This window comes from Nannospalax galili, unplaced genomic scaffold (assembly GCF_000622305.1).
Source record: "Nannospalax galili isolate Female #2095 unplaced genomic scaffold, S.galili_v1.0 scaffold321, whole genome shotgun sequence".
NCBI lineage: Eukaryota > Metazoa > Chordata > Mammalia > Rodentia > Spalacidae > Nannospalax > Nannospalax galili.
In genome coordinates this window covers 3691192-3707481 of record NW_008345972.1, presented here as the reverse complement: position 1 = coordinate 3707481, position 16290 = coordinate 3691192, and the positions used below count along the sequence as shown (strand labels likewise).

The following is a 16290-nucleotide window of genomic DNA, read 5'->3' as shown; positions in this document are numbered from 1 at the left end:
ACCAGAGATACTCAAAGTCTCCAAAGAATGGTTTATTCAGAACCATGGTCAGTTAAGTTTTGGTTTGGCTTTTGGTCATGGGTTCCAAGATGTATTCTGAAATGACATTAAAATACAAAGCCTGGTGTTTAAACTTGAAAAAGTTTGCTTGGTTTTAAATCACCATGGAGAGGCTGTTGTTGCTAGTGTCATCTGCAGGATGCCAAAGATGGGCCCCCTGGTAGTTTAGCTTTGCTGTGATACAGTGTTGGTGTTAATCAAAGGTGACTGTGCCTTGAAGCATTTGGTTTTACAGGGTAGAAACAATGCTGAATTTGCTGTCCACAAAAGCTGGTAGAATCCAATTCTATCCCCATGCTGCTGAAAGACCAGTGCCCATCTGCAATGTTTGCCTGCCACATGGCACCGTGAAGGGTGGAACCCACTCAAAGAAACATGCTCACTGAACCACTTGAGGACCAGAGGTCTTGTTGTGGATCTGTGCTGAGAGGGTCTTCTGGGGACTAGCTGGAAGAACAGCGAAGAACAGCGACTAATCCTTGGCTTGCCAAATATAGCAAAATCAAGAGCCATTATCTACTTTTCTCATGAATCTCTTAGAAACTTTGATTCTTCCCTGGAGCAGATGCTGAGCTACTGTCTTGGTACTTCATAGGGAGAGAAGGCATCACAACCCATTCCACCCACCTCACAGCCAGGCTCAGGCTGGATCAGCTCCCACAAAGCATAGACCTAGAACCAGCTGTGGTCACACCAGTTCCTGAGCTCTGCACAGAAAAATACTAAAATAATCACAAAGGCCTTGAGACTAGCTGCTTAGTTGCTTTTAGCCCTTGGGCTGAGGGTGAGAAGTACTCATAGCCAGCACTAGTTGTTGCTCAGAATGGCCAGTGAACCCTCTGACACTGTCCTTTCTATCCCAGGCCTGAACCCCTCTCCCTTCCCAGCCCAGGTTCTTTGAATGACTCCACTTATGCAGGAAACCACCCCCAAGAACTTCAAAGATGACCTGGCTTCTAAGTAACCTGCCAGGGCTTCTCAGGCCCAAGAAGGAGTTGTGCATCAAACCCTAGCAGTCTGCTCTGAAGAGTGGCCAGCAGGTCAGAGCTGATGCAGCTTTCCCCGCTCAGTCAGCAGTGTCATGGCTATGGCATAGAGGAGGTAGCCCAGGACCAGGAGTAAGGAACAGGGTAGGGGTCCAATACAGAACAGAGAGGCCACAAAGAAGGTCATCAGGAGCAAGAGCAGTGTCCGGTAACTCCCCAGGAAACGCAGGCTGAGCCTGGGGCCCCGGGCAGGGCTGGCTATATGTCTTCGTCCCACAGGGCTCAGCAGGTGCCTATTGCTCAACGCAGGCTCAGTGAGGTGGTAACGGCAGAAACTACCAAGGAAGTCATCCCGGGAACACAGAGCTGCCATCTGGCCTGCAAACTGAAGCAAACCAAGGGCTCAGGAGGGTTGGGGACAGCAAGTGTCACAGGCCTCAGGATAGTAGAGCACCATCCCTTCCAGGCCACCTAAGACAAGGTAACCCTCACAGGTTTACTCTCTAGGAGGATCAAATAGGGCTGTGAAGGGGAGGATGCTGCCTGAGACAGGAGCACCCTCTAGAAGCTACACTGATGGGGCTGGAGAGATGGGTCAGCAGTTAAGAACACTGTTCTTGCATAAGACCCAGGTTCGAATCCCAGCATCCACATGGCAGCAAACAACTGTCCATGACTCTAGTTCCAGAGGATCCGACAACCTCTTCTGTCTTCCACGGGCATTGCACGACACGGGTACACTTACTTACATGCAGGCAATATACGCATATACATAAAATAAAAATAATAATATATGTATATATAAAAAAAAAAAAGAAGAAACTACATTGAGAAGCAGCCCAGCTGTACCTGCTGCTCACTTACTCTGCGGTTGATGGTGGAGGACAGTCGGAAGAGTGCTCGGACCAGACTGGTGATCTCATAGCTCCGGATGGGCTGCAGCTCTAAGTCCCCCTGGTACTCAATTTCAAACCTTCGTAGCCCATTGATAATCTAGAACCCCAGGCCATGGGAATAGTTCAGAAAATACATCTTTATAAACAACACAGAGGAGTCTTATGTTTGCTTGGGGGGCGGGGGTAATCAAGGACAGACATCAGATGCAACTTGGGTGGTTTACCTGATAGCGGCCCAGGGACGTAAGGATGAGTCCATCTTCCCCGACAATACAGTCTGGGAGCTGCTTCTTCCCATTCTCATCCTGTGTGTTTCCCAGGGCAAGTGTGAGTTGGGCCAGCTGGGCTTCACTGAGCTATCAGAGAGAAAGGAAAGCCTTTGCTTTCAATTTCAAGGGGAAGGGGGTACTCTTCATCGCATTGGAAGGAATCCCTCATAAGGGGGATGGTATAGTGCAGGACATACTCGGAAGATCTGGCGGAGGTATTCCAGGGCTTTCTCCAGGTATTCGTCTGTCTTTCGGATACTGTCCTGGCCCATCTCATCCATGTCATTGGCTGGGTAGCAGGCATTTGGGTCTGTGGAGCAGAAGCCCAGCCATGACAGGAAGGAACGGCCAGCTGGGTTCTCCACACACTGGTCAGAGATGGACTTGGCAGTCTGCTTGGCCTGTGTGATGAGCTGAGCAAGGCGCAAGACCTGGGAGGGAGGCACAAGCAAGGCCACCAGGCTAAGGAGGCTACCATGGGACAGATGTCACTGCCATCTGGGCAGGATGGCACTAAGGAACCAGCCCAGAAGAAGTGCCCACCCAGAGAGGGAAGGGACTAAGAGGAGCATCTCAAGGTTTATGGAGTGCAGGCTGGAGAGATGGCTCAGCAATTAAGAGCACTGGCTGCTCTTGTAGAGGACCTGGGTTCAGTTCCCAGCAGCCACATGGCAGCAAACAATTATTCATAATTCCAGTTCCAAGGGATCCAATGTCCTCTTCTGACCTCCACGGGCACTGTATGACACAGGTGCATGCATATATATATATATATATATATATATATATACATATATATATATATGCAAATAGAATACTCATTCACATAAAATAAAAATATAAATACTAAAAAAAAAAAAGATTTATGGAGTGGCTGGGCATGGTAGTGTATGCCTTTAATCCTAGCACTTGAGAGGTAGAGACAGATGGATCTCTGAATTTGAAGCCAGCCAAGTCTACATATACTAGTAAGGTTCGGGTCAGGTCTCAAAACAAATAAACAAACAAACAAAACCAAATTAGCCATCAGCCATTATTGGGGAGAGTTTAGAGCTCCCCTTCCTTTTTGCGCTACAGACACCTTCCATGGTTCTGGGGTCCCCTTAGCTTCAAGGACTCTACACTGAGTAAGCCTGTCTCTACTCACCAGGGTCCGGACCTCAGGACCAAACATTGGGGTGTACTTGCAGTCCTGGCCCTCCAGGCTGTAGACATGGCTCTTCACCTTAAATGAGGCATCCGTCACAACTGGGGGCCATGGTGACAGAAAGCTGCTGGTTACTGTGAAGAGCCGATGCTGGCGGTGGGGAATGATGAGTTCTGGTTCCAGGAACAGCTGCTCACCTGGAAGGAAGGATACAAGTCTGGCACCTGCTTCCCAGGGTGGAGGGCCTAAGTGCTACTGGCAGGATTCTAAAAGCTTTTTCTCAGGTTTCTGTAAAGGTGTGACAATGCTGAAACTCTAGACCATGCCCTAGAAATGGGGTTGGTGGCTACCATGGGTGGGGCCAGAGGATCAAGGACCCAGCTCCTAATGAGCAGGAGCCCCAGCAGGACCAACAGCAGGCAAATGCCAGGAGAGCAACAGAAGCGAGTGCCTGACAAAGCACTCTGGGGACCAGGTCCACCTTCTGCCACCACTACCAGTTATAAGGACAAACAGCAGTCCTGAAAGAGGTACAGCTTGGAGCTCGTCTTCCCTCTGAGCAGTGAAGCCCCTGCCTGGCTGCCAGCACCAGGAAGCAGAGCTTTTACCACACTGATGTGTACCAAAAGGCCTCAAGCCAGCCTGTGCCAAGTCATAGTAAAAATTCTTCAGGCACACTTGGGTCCCTCTCTATGTGCCACTTCCACCAACGAAGGTCCTAGCTCACTCAGCTGGAAGAGGGCCTGCCTGGTTGGCCCAATGTTGAGGACTCACCTTTCTGGATCATTTCAGCCAAATTGGGTTGGGCATAGACCTTGGCCACTCGAAATACCATCAGTGCATTCTTGGGGCTGACCAGGTCTGTGCGGAGTGCACGGTTCAGGAAGCCCACAAATAGCTTGGTATACATCAGCAGATTTTCCTGGATGAAGGGTGCCCTGGGGACAGGTGGTGGGTTGGATGGAAGCCCAAGTAAGACGGTGACAAAGACCTCTTGCTGGAGACCACACTACTCCTCTCTACAAAACATCAGGAAAGAGAGGCAGGCCACACCTCTACCCTCTGGCTCAACTGAGTTTCAAATATATGTCTCTTCTCAAGAGGGCCATGGCCACCACAGCAAGGTATGCTAGAACCTGATGGGGCAAAGGGAGGAAGAGCAGAGGAATGTGAAGGGTAAGGCTGGGATCCAGGAAAGGAAAAGCCATAGTGATACCAGCACCAGGGTTGGTTGACCATGAGGAGTGTGAGATAATGGATAGGCTGCTGCTGCTTTGTGCTGGTGAAGTGGGGGCTTTGGGGTGAACATGAACATTCACTGGAGCCAGGTTAGGCCAAGCCAAGGAGATGGGGTTCCAGGTTCACCCTGTGTATCCATTCTGTAAAGCCTAGACAAGCCCAGGTGGCCATAGGGGCAAAGCAAGGCCAACCAAAGTACAGTATGCCTAGCTCAGCATCTGCCCACCAAGGCAGTTTCTGCTCAAGAGGGCAGCAGAACTCCCAGGAGGAGCATGCTGATGAGGCTCACCATTTCTCCAATACACATCGTGGCTGGGAATCACTGCTCAGAGCCTGCTTCTCAGGGGCATACCTCCATGGTTGCAGGTAGCTCAGCCACATCTCCAGGACCTAGGTGAGGGACATATGTTCCTTGAAGGCCTGGGGCTCTAGGCTTTCAGTCACACACTATAGTTGTCTTTACCTGGCACCAAAGACAGCAGATAGAAAGGTCTGTGTCCTAGTTGTGGGGCTGAGTTTCTGCTAGGAGAGTGTAGGGGCCCAGCTGGGTTCGGAGTTTCCTTGACCTCAATGACCTCAATGCAGATGCCAGTGAGTGAACACTTCTTCCCATATCCTCCCAAGGCAGAGCTCATGTAACCTCATGCTAGGGCCTTGGGCACTGAATGTGGCTGGGAGACGCTTGGCACAGAGAGCTGCTCTGGACAGGGTAATGCAGGGCTTTTCTGCACCAAAAGACCAGAGAACATGAACTGCCAAAGCTTCCTTTTTAAGGCCTGTGGTGACAGCCTCTCCTGCCTCATCTGCTTACCCCATAGGTCTGCCCACAACTGGGGACAGAGGCCAAATAGTGAGGGTTCAAGGGGGTGGTACTTACAGCTCTGAAGGATGCATCCAGAGGCCAGTGGCCAAAACAGTGCTGCAGGAACACATAGAGCTTCTGTTGGACAAACCGTGGTACAGCAGCCCTGTAAGGATGGGAGGGTCATTGGCTGCCACTTGCCCAGAAGGCTGGGCCTGATCATGGGTCAGCCCTGGCCTGTAAGTGTGCTCTGCCAGCAGGGAACACTGGGTACTCCCGAGAGGTAAGATCTATTTCTAGCCCTGTTCTTCAGAAGAAACTAAATGGGCCAGGGACAGAGTACACAAATTGCCTTTGAAGACAGACTCTGGTACTGGCCTTCCTCCTGACAGGGGTAAGGGACAAGCAGAACAGCAAGACTAGGATCTGTGATCAGTCAGCTCTTTCCACTGTACAGGGCATTCAGAGGGAAGGCTTCAAGAGCTGAAGGAGCCAACCCTCTGGACTCAAAACGGCCCATTAAAAGGTTAGTCATAGTGGGCACCACTGTGCCCAGAAGCCCTGCCACATCCCACACCCACCGCTTGAACTCCTCCAGGGGGCTGGTGGCATGGGAGTGCGCAGAAGGTGAAGCCTGGTCTGGTTTCAGGCTGTTGGCAAAGGCGTGCAGGTGTTTCAGCAGCAGGCGTACTACCAGTACATGCTCCTCTGTGGGTGTGAAGGATTCCTAAGTTGAAGGAGGAGAGGGGTGTCAAGGTCAGAGGAGGTCTGCAAACACCTATTGCTCTGATCCAATTGTTCCACAACCTCACAGGAAACAGGCCAAGCCAGCATAGGATCACCCCTTGGGGTCCCAATGGGCCTGGCATTCAATGAATACATCTCATTCTGCTGGATTTGAATTGATATCAGCTCACAGCACAGAAGCCTGTGGCCTGGTACCTGCCGTAGCTACCCTGGGGTGGGCTGGCAAAAGCAGACAAGTCTGCAAAGGTCACCCCAAGCCCCACCTTGGCAACACATGGCCACGCACCCTTAGGCACTGCAGTCTGTGCTGGGCCTTGGGGTTCCCTGCCTCTGGTGAGTCAAAGGATAAGAAAAGCTCTGTATCCGAAGTTACCCGCCTTCCCCAACTTGTGCAAAAAGTTCATCAGGGCTCACCTTGCTGAATCGAGAACGTCTCCTCCAGACACAACCCCAGCCCCTCCCGGCTCCCCATCCTGGTCACAGCCAGATGGGAACTCAGCTCTGGAAGAACCCAGGGAGTCACTTCTATCATTGCCAGTAGACCTGTAGTCAACTAAAATCCCCAGGACAAGAGTAACACAAACACAGGATCTTTGAGGCCAAAAACCAAGTCTTTTTACTGGCTCTTGAGCTTCTCTGCTTATTCAGCATCTGAGTATAGGTAGGTGCCTTGGAAGTGGACTGTGGAGCAAGGCTAGAGGTGGTAACTGGAGACAGGAGTGAGTCCAGTAAGGCTCACTCCCTCCCTCCTCACCCCCCACCCCATACTGTCCTTTCGGCCTTGACAGACCTGTAGAGCCAAGGCTGGCAAAAGGTGCTCTATGGCACACCTGAGGTCCACAAGACCATACACAGGCTCTGCCTATGACAGAGTCCACTCAGGCCTCCTTGTCATGAAAATGCCGCCACAGTGACTGGGGTGTTGTCTACAATCCCAGCACCTGAGAGGCAGAGACAGGGGGATTGTCAAAAGTTCTAGGCCAGCATAGTCTACATACCAGTCTAGCAAAATCTACATAGTGAAATCCTATCTCAAGGGGAAAATAAAGGTCCCCACAGTCCAGAGGACAAACCTCATTGGCTAACTTCATACAGTAATAAAGTTTGTTCCCTCCAAAACTCACAATGAAATTCAATCCTGCTATGGGTATTAAGATGTAGGGGCTAGTGGTATCGAACCTGATCAGGGCTCTGACCTCAGAAGGATTCATCCCATCATATGATTAGTGAATCAATGGCTCATCTCCTGAGTAAGTATACCATAAAGCCAGTTTGGCTCCTGGGGATTGAAACCAGGGTCTTCAGCATATTAGGCAAGGGCTTAACCACTGAGCTACAACTGTCCCCCACCCCCTAGCCCTTTTGAGAAAGTTTCACTAGCTAGCTCAGACTGGCCTCAAACTGGCAATCCTTCTGCCTCTACCTCACAAGTGCTGGATAGTCTGGTCTCTATAAGTCCTGTCTTAACATGGACTTAACATGATGATGGCCAGCAATAAGGCCATCATCAGATACACCCCTTAACTCTGGCCCAGAACTATGAGTCAAGCTTTTTCTTTATAATTTGTTAGTCTGTAACATTGTGTTAATAACAAAAAATAGACTAAGACATATAATTATCACATGAACTAATCAATACTGAGCATCAGGCCAGGTTATAGCTCCTCTCCCACACACCCTTCAGCAGCATACCGCTTCTCTACATACATCTCTTCTCCTAGTCCCTGATCTGACATCCTGAGCTGTGACACTGTCCCTCAGCTCAGAAAGGAGCCAGAACCTTCACAGGAACTAGCAGCTTACTCCCTAGCAGCAAGCACTGCCCCACCTCACCCAGATTTCTATGGAGTTTCTGCAGGGCCAGCCCTGGCTGCCCCTCCCCAATCATATAAACACCCTATCAATCTCCTCCCTTCTCCTGTGGTACTGAGGGCCCCCAGGGTCTCACATGTTGGGGGAATACTCTACCACTGAGTGTTCCAGTCCCAGCAGCTTACTTTCTAATGACATAAGGATGTGCTCCCAAAGTCCATAGCATTTCCCACCGTACCCAGCCTCTCTAGGGCCCAATCTCACACCTCTCCTGCTATGGAGGTGAATAGAGCCAACTGTTTCCTGGGAAACTGCTTCACTGCTAAGATCTCCCATGGGGCTTCCTTACTGCAGATGTTTCTTCTGTACTTATTATTCCACGCCAGCACTCAGCAGGGAAGCAATGATTTTTCATCTTGTGCTCAAATTCAAGTTCAACTGTTACATGTTCCTTCCCAGGATAAACTAGATAGAGCTCTGTTTGAGAGCACAGCTCCATGTTCCCACTGTTTCTCACAATCAGCCAACTTTACTGCCCACGAATGTCTGTGGTCTGAACTCCACTCCACTGATGTCAAATCTGTCCATACATTGGTCATTTCTGCCTAAGCAGACAGTAATCTCCTTTGGGTCACTGTTTGCTCTTGTTTGCCTCTAGGAGTCTAGGGTTCAATAAAAGGCCAGGCCCTGCTTACACTGTCAAGGACTCATAGCCTGTGGGCTTGGGGGTTCTCCCAAGTTCTCCCTACCACCTGCCATATATCTATAGAGGTCAGCTACAACCTTCAGCCTGGGTGATGGCTCTGAATAGGGGAAAAGCCATACCACATTTAAACCCTAGGCCTCTGCATCCTTGGTTACTTGTAGAGGACCAACCCTTGACCACTGCTTCCCTTCAAAACCTGAGAAGCTGAGACAGCTCTGCAGACTAGGGGAAAAAGAGGCCAGCCAGGTCATGTGCCTCACATAACCACAGGACCAGACCCCAAACCAGGTTAGCTTGCAAGGTTGAAGACTAAACCTTGCCTGCCCCCAACACATGGGCTTCCCTCTACTCAGAGCTAGCCTCTTAACCAATCGCAACAGACTCCTGGTAGACCCTCAAGCACTACTGCATGCACTCTGTATGCCCACCTCGGGGCAAAGGAAGGGAAGGAAAGGAGAGGGCCAGTACTTGGTAGGCGTGGAGGGCCTGGAGGCTGGGTTGGGCAGGGCTGTGGAGGGCGCTGGAGACATTGAGTCGGTAGTGTAGAACCTCCAACTGAGAGTCAACAGAGAGAGGCCAAGAAGAGGTAGATTAGAGAACAAGACAGGGTGGGGAAAGGGAGAGAGGGTAGGGCAGGACAGGGGAGGGGGAGAGGGGGAGAAAGAAAACACATCAGGAGCCCAGAAGAAAGAACAAAGGAGAAAAAAAACAAAAAACAAGAACAAAAGCTCATCAGTGACAATCCAAAACAATCTCTGCCCCAGCAACCTTGGGTCAGCAGAGCAGCACCCTCAGGGGCCCAGCCCAGGGTCTCCCACAGGCAAGCCCCAGCTGACACAGATGGGCCCTTATGATCACCTTACATGGTCAATCAGCCCTCATTAGCTCTGAGGTCTGCCCAGTTCTGTCCTTCTAGAAGTATCTTACTGTCCCACTGACCTTAGATGACATTATGTATGGTAAGTACACATAACAGCCCACCAGAGCCTTGGATCCCACTATCACTAGAACATGTTGCTGGTCACCAAGGCCTAGAATGCCTTGAGGCTCAGAAAAGAAACCTCTGAGCTAGGTGCAAAAGGACTCTGTATAGAAAAGAAAAATATGTACAACTGGTCCTCCATATATATGGCCTCTATACCCATCTCTGAATGTAACAAAAAACTTTTAATAAATATTGCATCTGTTTTATTTATTGTTTTGTTTTTCTTGTTGAGACAGGGTCTCCCTGTAACCCCAGCTGGCCTGGAACTCACTGGGTAGACCAGATCGTGATCTCACAGAGATCTACCTGCCTCTGCCTCCCAAGTGCTGAGATTAAAGTCCTGCACCATCATACCCTGCCTTATTTTGTTTTGAGACAGGATCTCACTGTAGCCCAGACTGGCCTGGAACTTGTGATTCTCCTGCCTTAGCCTCTTGAGTGCTGAAATTATAGGTATGTGTCACCACACCTGGCTTTGAAAACTTAAAGCAGAACAAATTATGTATAAACACAAGGGGCTTAAGGATCTGTAGATTTTGGTGTCCTGGGGTATGAACCTTGGAACCAGTATCCCCAGAGATACTGAGTGAGGGACTACTAAGGGACTTCCATGGGTTGTCTTGACAAGAAGTCTACCCAATTGGTTGGGGATGTAGTTCAGTGGTAGAGAGCTTGCCTAACATGTATAAGGCCCTAGGTTCAATCCCCCAGTATGGGGAGCAGGGAGCGGGATTACCAAACTGGCAGGTAGGTGTATAAAAGAACACTTCGTATACACCTAAAACACATGGACATCACTTCCATGAATGATTCACTAAGACCTGAAGGGATGGGGCAGATTTCAAAGTGTAGCATAAGTCAGTCCACAAGGCTGTCCTCTATCCCTATACTGGAAATTGCTAAAGGTGGGGTGCTTATTAGTTCTAACTGGGAAGGCAGCAATTCCTACTTCACCAAGGCTCTTGTTAAATATACAGGATCCCAAGGGAAGGAGCCCTCAAGAATCTGGCCTTCCCCCTCACCCCCACCCCACGTCCCAAGACAACAGGAGACCAGAGGCTAGGACAGCCCAGGACATGTAACAATCAAGCCAGCATGCTTCCTAGTTTGCACTCCAGAACCCCCTACCCTATGTCCCTGAAGTGCTGTTGCCTGCTGAAGCACCCTTTCAGCCAAGCACAGCTCCAATACCAGTGCACTCGTGCCCAGCCAAAGGCCATGCCTAAGCAGCATGCCCACCAGGCTGTGAAAGGAAAGGAGAAGAAAGAATGGACTTGCCAGATGCTGAAGAGACTCCAGATATGGGAGCAAAGCAGGGTGGCAAAGGCCGCTTTACAGGCTTCCTCTGTACCAGACCTTAGGCTCAGCTACAATGCTCAGGAGCACCATTTTTTCCCTTCATGTGGGAACATGAAGGTCTCAAAGCCTCGCACAGCCATCACTGCCCCCAGTCACTGGCAGTGAACGTGCACTCTGGATCCAGCCTGATTAGAGTGAAATCTCAGGTGCTGCATTTTCTGCATATGGCAATCAGGGCTAGGTCGAGACAGGCAAGGATTTCTGGAAGATGCAGTGAAGGCCCCAGTATCAGGAAGGGGCTTTTGATGAGGGCATCTTCTGTAGCTATCTTTCCTGGCTCCTGGCCATTCGGGTTCCTTGGGTTTTGTTTTTTGCCTCTATCTGCAGCAAAGTGAAGAGCCTGGCTAGGTAGTACCAGCAACATCTCACCCACCCAAGGTCTGGCCAAGAGGAAGCAACTGCAGGGATAAGAGGGAAGTACTTCCCTCCCCACACATGTACAAGTACTTCCTTCCCCACTGACCCTTCCCTAGTCCTTCCTTCTGACCAGGAAAAATGGAATATTCAGGGGAGGAGAACCCAGAAGGGCCTTTCTGATTGGCTCCTAGAAGCAGGTGTGGTTTTCACTCACCAGCAAGATAGCAGGAACAACAGGAAGACACCACAGCAAACAAGTTTGCCTTAGCAAGCCCAAGCCACATATGCAAGGCTGAGCCAGGTTGGGAGCTCTGGGAAGCAGCCTGGGGGAAGTTTACCCAGCTTCCCATATGCCAACCCAGCGCTTAAGAAAGCCTGGCTGGAAGCAGAAAGGGAATCACAGGCACTGAGGCCCTGGAAGAATCTTCAGTCTTTCCCTGTCCTCTTTCTCCATTGTGATGCCAAGGATGGAAATTGGGGGGGGGGGGGGCTCTGCACTTTGAGAGCAGTGGTAGGGGCTAGACCATCCACATAGCAAAGCACTGGAGTCACAGAACTGGCCTTGGGGACTCTGTGGCAACAGAACCTATGCCTTGTTCCTGAGTTTGAGTAAGTTACAGGCTACCCTTCTCAATTTGAACTCCATGGACTCTTAGTTCTTAAGGAAGTCCATGAGAATTTCATCTAGCAGTGATAAAAATCAGTCTGCAGAGCAAGGAGATGCACACAGAAGACTGTGTTGACACTGCCTTTGTATAGGTAAAACTGACTCTGAACATACACCAGAGCACTAACTGACTGGACAGAACTGTTGTACCTTAAGGGGCCCACTGGAGTATCTGCCCAAGGGACAGCAATGCCAGGAGAGTCCAGGGACTCTGCCATCTCACATCTCTGCAAATGAGTGTGCTACCTACCCAGGGAAGAAGGTAGAGGAAAGGCTGAGGAGGAGGAAGAGGCAGGTGAGGCCACATGCAGGAGAGTCCCAGGGCCTATATACCACAAATGGTTGCTTGCTGATGCTCAAGGCAGTAAACAGGCCAAGGAGGTTTGAGGTCACCATAGTGGGTGGGGACCTGCTCAGAACCACCTCAGAGTACCAAGGCACTGCTGACAGCAGTAGAGAAACTGCACATGAATCACAGAGGTACTACAGTTCTCCTGCCCCAGAACAAAAGCACCATATCTGAGTCATTTCTGCTGGCAGGGAAGAGGCTCTGGACCTGCATGGGGGGGCCTCAAAAAGGACAGATCTCAGGGCTCAAAGGCCCACCTCTTATGTTTGGTAACCAAGTGAGGGGCTGACAATGGATTTTGCTTCCCACCATCCAAGCTGGACAAGGACTCAGGCTGAGGACAAGAGACAGCAGGCTAGCCAGGGTGTGAGAAAGGAGACAGAAGAACCAAGGAAACATACCTTGGCATGTGGGGATTGCATTTTTTGGTACATCTCCAAGGAATAATGATGAAGCCACATTTCAACAAAAACCTGCAAGAAAACACTAGGTGGTCAAATTGTCAACAGGGTGCTACAACCATTTAATGGTAAAGGAAGTCTTTCCAACAAAAAAGCCGGAAAACAGGAAACCCATATGCCAAAGAATGAAGCTAGAACATTTAGTATCATGTGTAAGAATTAGTGAAAAAAACCCAGTGCGGTGGCACATGCCTTTAATCCCAGCACTCAAGAGGCAGAGGCAGGCAGAGCTCTGTGAGTTAAAGGCCAGCCTGGTCTACATAGTAAGTTCCAGGCCAGCTCGGGCTACAGAAAGACCCTGCCTCAAAAAAACAAAAAAAAAAAAGAATAAAGAAATGGAAGTGACCTAAATTAAGAGTGAAAACTGAAGGGTCTGGAGAGATAGCTCAGTGATTAAGAGCACTGATTGAGGACCCGGATTCAATTCCCAGCACCAACATGGTGGCTACAAATTATCCTTAACTCCAGTTCCAGGGGAATCCGAAGCCCTCTTCTGACCTCCACAGCATTGCACAACATGGGTGCACTCACATACATGCAGGCAATACACTCATATATATAAAAATAATAAATAAAATATTTTTTAAAAAAAGAGTGAAAACTGTAACACTCAGGGGGAAGGCTTCATGACATGGGCTTTGGCCATGATTTCTTTAAAATGACATGCACCAAAAAAAATAAAATAAAATAAAATTGGCTGGGCGTGGTGGTGCACACCTTTAATCCCAGCACTCAGGAGGCAGAGGCAGGCAGATCTCTGTGAGTTCAAGGCCAGCATGGTCTCCATAGTGAATCTAGGCCAGCTAGGGCTACAGGGAGACCCTGTCTCAAAAAGGCCAAAAAAAAAACTTACTGCAAGCCCCATGCAAATCAAAATCAAAGTTTTTGTGCAAGAGACACTTTTTAAATTTTTATTTATTTTTATTTTATGTGTGTTATGCCTGCATGTATATGAGTGCATCCATGTTGTGCAGTGCCCACTGAGATCAGAAGAGGACATTGGATCCCCTGGAACTGGACTTACAGATGGTTGTTAGTCTCCATGTTGGTGCTAGGGATTGAACCTGGGTCCTCTGCAAGAGCAACTAGAGCTCTTAACTGCTGAGCTATCTCTCCAGGCCAACACTTTTTATTTATTTATTTTTTTTTATATTTTATCAATTACTTTTATTTTGTGTGCATGAGTATTATGCCTGCATGTAAGTAAGTGCACCCATGCCGTGTAATGCCCATAGAGGACAGAAGAGGCTGTCAGATTCCCTGGAACTGGAGTTATAGCCAGTTGTTAGCTGCCATGTGGGTGCTGAGATTCGAACTCAGGTCCTCTACAAGAACAGTCAGTGTTCTCAACCGCTGAGCCATCTCACTAGCCCCTTATTTTATGTGCATGAATGTTTTCCCTACATGCATGTTAAATGTACCCATGCAAGCAATGCACTAAAAGACTGAATAAATATATCCTCGTGAGAAAAAACAAAACTGTGGACAAGGGAGCCTGGGAGAGAAAACATGGTCAATGACATATAGGTTGGCATCACTCTCCGTTTTCTAAATGCCACAGCAAGAAAATGCCATTTAGATCCAGCCTAAGGCTAACAAGATGTCGTAGTGACTCTGCCCCACAGGATAGAGGGTTGCTAAGCAGTTTTGAAACAAGCAGAGAACAGCCTCCTTTGCACTTACCTGGAGGAGGGTTTCTGACCGCCAAATCTCATGGGAGGCAGGGTCTGCATTCACAGAGGTCTGGTGAGAGATGTGTCGCTTCAGGAGGCTGGTGTGGTGGAGGCCATAAGAGGCAAAGGGCATGGCTGGTGTCCTGACAGGAGGCAAAGAGATAGTAGTGAGTTAGGGACTCCCACTGACCAGGTCAGGGACAACTAATGATGCCAGTAGACAATTATAACACACTGAATCACAGTGACACAAGGTTCATACTGATATACTTGACATCCTTACTATGGAGTGTCTACTTAGCAAATCTAAGAGGGATGAAAATATTTTTTTAAAAATGACATTTATCAGCTGGGCATGGTGGCACACTCCTTTAATCCCAGCACTCAGGTGGCAGAGGCAGGCGGATTTCTGAGTTCAAGGCCAACCTGGTTTACATAGTGAGTTCCAGGACAGCTGGGGCTACAGGGAGACCCTGTCTCAAAAAAAATGACATTTATCAAATGCTCTATCAATAACTGTGTAGAGAATAGCAGAGGCTAACATGAGTGATTATGTACCTTAAAATTTTTATTTACTTAAAAAATTTTTATGTATGAGTGTATTGACTGCATATACGTAAGTGCACCTGTGTCATGCATGCCCAAGGAGATCAGAAGAAGGTGTCAGATCCCCTGGAACTGAAGTTACAGATAGCTGTTACAATCCTTGTGGGTGCTGGGACTCAAACCCAAGTCCTCTCCAAGAGCAGCCAGTATTCTTAACCATGGAGCCACCTCTCCAGACCCACTTAAAAAAAATTTTTAAGGGGCTGAAGAGATGGTTCAGCAGTTAAGAACACTGACTGTTCTTGCAGAAGACCAGGGTTCAAATCCCAGCACCCACAAGGCAGCTAACAACTGTCCGTAACTCCAGTTCCAGGGGATCTGACAGTCTCTTTCTGTCCTTTTCATATTTCATGACACTGGTGCACTTACCTACATGCAGACAATACACATATACACATAAAAACAAAAACAAAAACCAAAAAAACCAAGATCTAATGCCAGAATTTCATGGGGGGAAGTGATTCCTGAGGATCATGGAGACAGACACTTCCCCCCTTGTCAAGGAGCAAGAAGAGGAGTCTACGGAGTGAAGGCTCCAGCAGAGCTGCTCAACAGGATGGGGTGGGCACAAAGAGGGTGTCTGGTACTCCCATCCCCAGTACACAGCTGTCAAGTACAGACTTGGTTAGTCTGCCTCTGTGCCACCTGAGTTCAAGGGAAAGCACCGGATAGGAGTAAAGTGGGGGACAGGAGCCAGGTCACAAGAGCTCTGTTTAGTCATCATTTAAAAATTTTTTTAAATCATGTGCATATGTGTGTATCCATGAGTAGGTTTGTGCAATGCTGGAGTTACAGGTCAAGCCTCCTGATTTAGTTGCTAGGAATTGAACTCGGGTCCTCTGGAAAAGCAGCATGTAATCTTAACCACTGAGCCATCTTTCTAGCCGGATTGTGTACTTATGACAAACTCCCCCACTAGGTCCTCAGTTAATTCAGGTACAAGGTATAGATTTTACTTTAAAATAGAAAAACCTTGTAGCGCATGCCTTTAGTCCCAGCACTCGGGAGGCAGAGGCAGGCAGATCTTTGTGAGTTCAAGGCCAGCCTAGTCTACATAGTGAGTTCCAGGATGCTTGTACATCCATGTTTGTTCCTGCTCTTTTCACAACAGCTAAGAGATGGAAGCAACCTAAGTGTCCCTCAACTGACAAGTGGATAATGAAAATGCG

At 48.9% G+C, this 16290-nt stretch overlaps 1 protein-coding gene across 4 annotated transcripts in view; it reads right to left on the bottom strand.

Moving 5' to 3' along the window:
- Positions 1-19: 19 nt before the first annotated feature.
- Positions 20-16290, bottom strand: part of Smpd4 (sphingomyelin phosphodiesterase 4) — a 28417-nt gene continuing 12146 nt past the window's right edge. For 3 of the 4 annotated variants that reach the window (XM_029567873.1, XM_029567874.1, XM_029567872.1), the window contains exons 9-20: positions 14526-14658; positions 12783-12854; positions 9133-9219; positions 5981-6126; positions 5475-5565; positions 4887-4987; positions 4133-4296; positions 3359-3555; positions 2409-2642; positions 2167-2298; positions 1911-2039; positions 20-1431 (exon numbers count right to left, since the gene is read on the bottom strand). In XM_029567873.1, the coding sequence (XP_029423733.1) occupies positions 1102-1431; positions 1911-2039; positions 2167-2298; positions 2409-2642; positions 3359-3555; positions 4133-4296; positions 4887-4987; positions 5475-5565; positions 5981-6126; positions 9133-9219; positions 12783-12854; positions 14526-14658 (1816 nt within the window). In that variant the 3' untranslated portion in view covers positions 20-1101. The remainder of the gene's footprint in view (positions 1432-1910; positions 2040-2166; positions 2299-2408; positions 2643-3358; positions 3556-4132; positions 4297-4886; positions 4988-5474; positions 5566-5980; positions 6127-9132; positions 9220-12782; positions 12855-14525; positions 14659-16290) is intronic. The other variant, XM_029567875.1, reaches the window with a different exon arrangement.